The sequence below is a fragment of the Gopherus evgoodei genome, chromosome 14, assembly GCF_007399415.2.
Source record: "Gopherus evgoodei ecotype Sinaloan lineage chromosome 14, rGopEvg1_v1.p, whole genome shotgun sequence".
NCBI classification, from domain to species: domain Eukaryota; kingdom Metazoa; phylum Chordata; order Testudines; family Testudinidae; genus Gopherus; species Gopherus evgoodei.
Window position 1 is genome coordinate 26,980,069 of NC_044335.1, and position 7,268 is coordinate 26,987,336.

General features: G+C 50.8%; 1 protein-coding gene across 1 annotated transcript; it reads right to left on the reverse strand.

Annotated features, from left to right (window-relative positions):
* Positions 1-5,957: 5,957 nt before the first annotated feature.
* Positions 5,958-7,034, reverse strand: LOC115635211 (adenosine receptor A3-like). The gene has a single exon (XM_030533572.1). It carries the CDS (start codon positions 7,032-7,034, stop codon positions 5,958-5,960), a length of 1,077 nt encoding a protein of 358 aa, XP_030389432.1.
* Between the last annotated feature and the right edge of the window lie 234 nt (positions 7,035-7,268).

The following is a 7,268-nucleotide window of genomic DNA, read 5'->3' on the forward strand; positions in this document are numbered from 1 at the left end:
GAATGTCCATGTTTCACAGCTGTAATTCAGCACAGACCAAAAGGAAGTTTTTAAAAGTCGGAATTTATTCTTCATATGTATGTCCCTTCTCATTGGATGTTTATTCTTCCAGAATGTCTCCATGGCTCTTGCTATTCCAGTGCTGATGTCAGTGTTTGATCTTACATCTTCTGTAACAATGTTTTTTAAGTGGCAAACATTTCTCATTTGCTGTACGACTGTCTTGTTCCACTGGAATCTTGCATGTTTTCGCAGGACTTTGAGTATTTTTGTCCTGCCTTAAAACCCCCAGGCCAGTAGAAATTCTGAACTAAGCGCTGTTTAGTTTAGTACGCTGTATTTCTGTGTGCCCTGAGAAGGGTATATTATGAGCTAGGCTGAGAAACCTCAGTCAGTACTTTTGCAGTACCATTGTCTCATATTCCCCCTAGCTCAACATGCCCAGGCAGCCTCCACTCTTTCTAGAGTAGTTCCTGATCCCAGGGAAACCTTTCCAGCTGCTGTCCAGTCAGGGGGCTGCCAGGGGAGTCAGCCGCAGCCCTAGGTTTAACTAAGGAGAGGCCAATCATTTCTTCCTTCTTGAATTCCACAGCAGTGGCTGGGGGGCTATCTTCAGCCTGCTGCCCGGGACCTGCTTGCCCCCAGTCAATTCATCAAGTTGGCTTGGTGATGCCCTAGGGCATGCACTCACACTGGCAGGCAGCAGCTCAAAGCTGCCTCTCTGTCAGCTTGCAGCCCAGGGCCAGAGCTGAGAGCTGCTGCGTTCTGCTTGTGGCTCTAAGTAGCCACACAAGTGGCTGAGGTCAGGCCAGGATTCGGGGTCATTCCCTAGCAGGAACTGCACCAGTAGTAGGGAGTGCACCCCAACATGCTCAGGCCCCTGATTGTCACTCCATTTCAGACCTGAGCCACTGGGATTTGGAAAGGGGATCCCATTATTCCCTGAAGGGTCAGGAGTCTATCGGGGATGTTTCTCATGAGGTGCATCAGAGTTACTTGGACCCCAGTGTCCCTCCATCTCTGAGTCTTTTTCCCATCCACCAGGAAATGGTGTTTTGTTGATTCCCCTTTTGGGTCTGAAATGGCCAGGTTTACTGATTGGACCATTGGGGTTGGATCTGATCCTACAGGTGTTGGAGTCACTGCCAGCAGGACCCACTGCAGGTTACCGCCAGCCCCTGGCCTCCCCAGTACTGGACACTGTGTGACCAAGCTTGTTGGACTAAAAGCATTTCAGATTCTCCCCCCTCTCCCCAAGTTCCTTTTTTGGGTCCTAGTTTGGGTTTCCCTCCCAGCTATGACTTGGTTTAGCCTATATTCCTTTCCGGGGAGTCCTGATTCGGGATCAGCTTTGTGCCACTCTCCCTTTAATTTTTTATCAAACCCAGGCAGACTCTGTGCATATTGGTCAGCCCATTTCCCGGATAGAGTTGCATCTCTGGGATCTTTATCTATTTAACATGATTTCAGGGCAGAGAGATTTCACTAACTGTGGTAACCCCCCAACCAGTTACCCATATTCTTATGTAACTCCTAATTTCAGTTGAAACCTTAGAATTGTTCGCCTCCCCTCTTTTCTGAATTTCCTGAAACTTCCTCCTATATGCGGCAGGAGTCAATTTCAACATCTGCAACAAAGCTGATTTATAGAGCTGATAATCTTTATAGGTCCCTCTGTCCATGTCAGTGAAAGCATCTTCTGGAGCCTTTGCTGGCAGTAGCAGTGCCAGAGACCATCTTGTGTCATCCTGCCCCATCTTGTTTAATTCACATCCCATTTCAAAAGCATTCAGCAATACATCTATGTCATCCCCTACCCTAAAGTGGGGTAATAATTTGAAGTCTATGTCAGGAGTGCCAGAAGCTCTCTAGTAGTGGAGGGGTCACCAGTGCCCAAACCATGACCACACCCCCGCTCTGCCTCTTCCTCCCCAGGCCCTATGCCTGCTCCTCCCCTTCCCCGAGGCCCTGCCCCCTACTCACTCCTCTCTGTCCCCCTCCTCTGGTCACTCACTCTTAACACTATGCCCTCCCACTTTTAAAAGTGATGGGGCTATGGTCCTCTGCACCCCCCATTTCAATGCCTTTGGTCTATGCCATCCATTGGCACAGGTACGTGGGGCCCATCTCCATCTATCAGCTTAGGGTTTGCTGGTGCAGTCTTTCCATCTCAAGCTGATGTTGATGCTCTTTATCCTTGTCTCCTTCTTCATGATGCTGCTGCTTCTCCTGGTCTGGAAGCAGATGGGCTTCCAGAGGCAGTCTGTCCCTCTCCAGATGCAGCCACTCTCTCTCTCTACCTGCAGATCTGTCCATGATTTCTACTGCTGTGGTGCATTTGGAGTATGGAGCATAGTTGCTGCTTCTGTCAGCCTCTTCCCTCTACAGAGGCGTCTCCAAGATTTCCCAGCCCTGCTGGACTCTCTGTCAGTATCCTGGATGTGCCCTGTGCTCCTGGACCACCATTTCTTTTTTGGTCCTCAGAGTATTGTTAAATGAATTCTTGGAATGGTCTTTACTGCAGAGGAAGTGCAGGAGAGCCCCATCCCCAAGCCATTCTTTTTAGGTGACACGTCTGAGGAACTGTCCCTGGCAGAGATGTCAGTAGAGGAGGTTTTGAAACAAACTGATCAGTTAAGCAGTAGTAAGTCACCAGGGCCAGGTGGGATTCACCCCAGGTTCTGACAGAACTCAAATATGAAATTGCAGAACTACTAACTGTGATATATAACCTATCGCTTAAAACAGCTGCTGTACCACAAGACTAAAGAATAGTTAATGGGATATCTATTTTTCAAAAAGTCTCCAGAGGTGATCCTTGTAATTATAGGCCTGTAAGCCAAACTTTAGTACCAGGCAAATTGGTTGACATCACAGGCAGCATGTGACTCTTGTGTTTGGAGAGTCTGGACGCGAGTGCCAGAAGCTCCCTAGAAATGGGAGGGACCACTGGCACCCAGATCATGGCTCTGTCCCCTGCTCCATCACAAGGTCCTGCCCCATTCCACCTGTTCCCACCCCTGCTCCACCTCTTCCACCGAGGCACCCCCCCCACCCACTGCTCACTCCTCTCCGCCCCCTCCCCTGAACCCCCTGCTGCTCGCTCCTTGCTGTCCCCTCCTGCCATAAGGACGAGTGACGAGGAAGGGAGCAGAGAGGAGAAGGTGGGGGCCTCAGGGGAAGAGATGGAGCAAGGGTGGGAAGTGGCGGAGCAAGCGTGGGGTGTGATGGGGTGGACTAGGCCCTGATGCCCCTGCTGGAGGCCTTGTGGCCCTGCCACACCCTGCCCCAAAAAAGGGCAGTAGAGAGGTCTTCCAAGCTGCCTAGAATGGCTGTGTGGGAAGCAACCAATCAAGGCCCAGCAGGCTAGGATAAGAAGAGCTGCAAGGCCAGACTGAGAGCAGTTCCTTGCTAAAACTGGAGGAGAGTGGGTGGCTCTGGACTGGCTGCTGGGACTCCATTATGACAAGACCCTGAGGTAAGGGTGAAGACAGCATGGGGAAGTGGCCCAGGGAATTAGAAAAGCCGTGTGATGTAGTTAAAGGGACACAGCAGTGGGCTTCTCTCTACGGGGTCCCTGGGCTGGAACCCAGAATAGTGGGCATGCCTGGATCTGCCCCAACTCCTGTTAGTCACTGGGGTAAGCATCCTGGACATTGGGGCACCCCCCAGAGAGGGGAACTGAACTGCAGCAGCCCAGCTGGAGAGTTGTGGCCAGAAAGACTCTGAGGGCAAAGACATTACCTCCAGGGAGGGAGTGCTGAAGCACTGCTCTATCTCGGAGTGGGGACAACTTGTGGGAAACATTACAGGGGGCACTGAGAGAGATCCCTGTTGGACTTGTACCCTAGAAGGGGTTTTGCTTTGCTTTCATCACACAGACAGACTGTGGGTGAGTCGGCCAGAAGGCTGTGTCACCAAAATACACCAAAGAGAGAGAGAGTGAGTGCAGGTACACGCACTCGACCAGGGGGCGCTTGTGAGAGGTGAGTGCAACTCTATGACATGGGGCCATGGGGGAAGTTGGGACTGGATGACAGAGGATGGATCTATTCCATTCATTTTCTCTGAAACACCTGGCATTGGCCACTGTCAGAAGACAGGATACCGGGCTAAGAGAATCACGGGTCTGACCCAGTATGGCCATTCTTAATGTTCTTATTTTCCTGTTTCTCGCTTCACTCTTTCTTTCCAGAAAAAACAATGAGACTTTTCACTGTGCTTTCCTCTTCATCAGTACTTGCTTTCTCTGCTGTTGGGCCTTTACCAGCAGTTTCCCACTGTTCTAGATTGAACTGCCACAGCGTGTCACAGTTCCAGAGTTAACTGCTCCTTTGACTCCACTCCTGGCCTTCCTCGAGGGCATCCATTTAAAGTTTTCAGGCTTCCTAGACATCACCTCTCTCAGGTGGAGACCTGCTTCTCTAGCTCCCTCCAGATTGGGGGCTTGCAGCAGTCCCTCTGCATTTCACTCTGATTTCCCCAGCAGCTCTGACCAAGGTCCCACTCTTGTGATTAACCTTTCTCTGCGGGCTACAAGAAGTGTACGCTCGTTACCAACCAACCTTCACAAAGCAAAGCCTCTGTTCTTAAGGCAAAATCATCACTGAGAAAATACATAAAAACAATGGCTGTTCCGAGATCACCCATCAGTCTTATGGGGCTGTAGCAAGCCAAAGTCTTTCCAACCCTTCTGCAATTGTTCCCCCTGGACAGAAGGGCATTTCTGTTTGTTTAAATCATAAAGGAGGCTCCTGAGTCACTCCAAACTCAGCCTTTATATACCAAAAGCCCTTTCTTCGCTTTCTGGAACACCCAGCCTGAACCAGTCTATGCAAACCTTCCTATGGGGTGGTACTTCTCTGGAGGTGTTTACAGCCTGAGTGATTCATCTTAATCACCCTCACACAGAGATTTGAGTTCTCAGAGGAGCTGTGGTAACCCTCACCCCCAACAGAGTTGCATACACTCTCTTGCCCACAACGAGATCTAAAACATCCATATACTTAATACAATATAGTCCCCCAAAGAAACTGCATGTGGTTGCAACATCTGTCCCAGTGGCATGTCAAATAGGCGTTCTACAAACAACAGCTATTTAGAGCAGCACTTCATATTTCACAGAAGACTTAAAACCTCCTTCTTCCAGCAATGTTTTCCACATCAGCATCAACATCAGCAAGCACCACTTCACATCACAAGCCCCGACTTGCACTCTCCTTTTCTTACCTGATCTGGTGTCCAGAGTTTTCTCTCATCTAACAGCTGTGCCACTGTAAGCCTGTTAGTGTGCACATGACCTTCATGGTAAATCCCGCCAATTCTTTATTGGTGTTATGAGAGTGTAAATGTGGGTGGTTGGGGGAAGGAGAGAAGTTGGCTCAGGAATTTTAAGCTTTTGAGGGTAGGGAAGTCTGTTTTCCCCTTAGTGGTAAAGGATCTTGCACATTTATGGCATCTCTAAAAACCATTTTAAAATTAGCAATAACAATGTAAAGGACGTTAATTACATGGTATGGTAAATTTCTTACATTATATGGCCACCCTGTAGCTCAGCACAGAGCAGAAACGTATTTCCATTCATTTCTGGAAGATTAGTGCAGTCACGAATAGTCTGAAATCCTATTTTTCCCCTTCCTTGTTTGTTTTAGCCACATACTCCTGCAATTTCAATCCCTGGGGTAGAAAACCCAATACTGCAAGAGTTAAATGGTTACCGAGTTATCCATACACACATAACAGCGCTGGAAAATATGGCTTTCCCCAAGATCCCAGCTCATAATATCACTCTGCAAAAATAAGTACCCTAATAAAGGCTTCCCCATCAATCCTAGGTGGTAGAGCACAGCTGAGCTGCTGGCACAAGCCCAGATTGCACTGAATTCCTGTGGCTGCAGGTCCTTGTATGATAGGAACACAGAGACCTTCCTGGCAAAGTGTTGTGCATAGAGCTCACATCAGGCGTTCTCTGGGTGAAACATCTCCTTAAGGACAGCCACACAGGCTGGAGCAGAGCTGTCCCCTTCTGTGGAGCGACTGGGGCGCTGGGAGGCAGAGTTCAGCACTGGCCTGCTGAACAGCTCCCTGATTCCTTGCCGGAACTTGGGGTCCCAAGCGCTGTAGATGGCCACGTTCCAGCAGCTGTTGGAGGTCAGAATCCAGAAGGCGTAGAAGGAGAACTGACACCACTGGTAGCCCAGCACAGAGCCCACCACGAAGACAGCAATAGGGCTGAAGGAGGCCGAGAAGGCAAAGGTCAGGACGCCAATGGTCTTTGCCGCAGTGATGTCGGAGAAGGAGAGGCGGCTGTTGTGCTGTGCCTCACTGCCCAGCCACCCGCGGGCCTTGCAATACTGGCGGATGGCGGAGAAGGTGATGAAGTTGATGACAAAGGTGCCCCCCAGCAACGAGAAGTCGAAGGCTGGGAAGAGCAGCATGATGTTCCAGGAGGAGCCGGGCAGCCTGCCTGCTGGGAAGGCGAAGGTGCACATCTTGCTGCAGGGGTTATACTGCAAGGTGATGTCTGGGCTAGAGATCATAGGCACCACTGCCAGCAAGAAGCTCATGGACCACGAGAGCAGGATGAGCCAGACCGTCCGCCGCTTGGTGATCACCGCCCTCTTGTGCAGGGGCTTCAGCACCGCCACGCTCCTCTCCACCGATAGCAGGAAGATGGTGGTGATGGAGACGAAGGTGCAGCCAGCGAAGATGGGTCCAGTGACGAAGCAGGGCAAGGATGGGATAGAGCAACTTCTGCTCCCCTGCCCCATGCCAGAGACTAGACTGCTCGCCTCCCTGTATATGGAGTAGGGCACCACAATGAGCCCCACAGCCAGGTCAGCCAGGGCCAAGGAGACTTTCAGGTAGCCCTGAGAGGTCCTGAACTGCCTGGCTTGCAGGAAGACCAGGAGGCTCACCACATTGCCCAGGATGATGGCAATGATCAGCAGGACCATGAGGAATAGCTTGCAGATCTCCCCCAGAAGAGGTGGGCTGGACAGAGTGCAATTGGTGCTGCTGCTGTTACCCAACATTGGCCAGGTTCTTCTCTTCACAAGGCGGATGGGCTGGGACAGGTTGGTGAGCTGGGCTCCTCAGGTTCTCTCCTAAGGCTCCATGGAGAAGGCTTCAGGTGCTGGTTCTCTGGCTCCTCACATGCTCAATCTCCAGAAACTTCTCCTGAGAGGTGTGAGCCATGGGCAGACATCCAGACAAATGGGTCACATCGGTGCAATATGCACACACACAGACTGGGCCAGGCTTCCTGC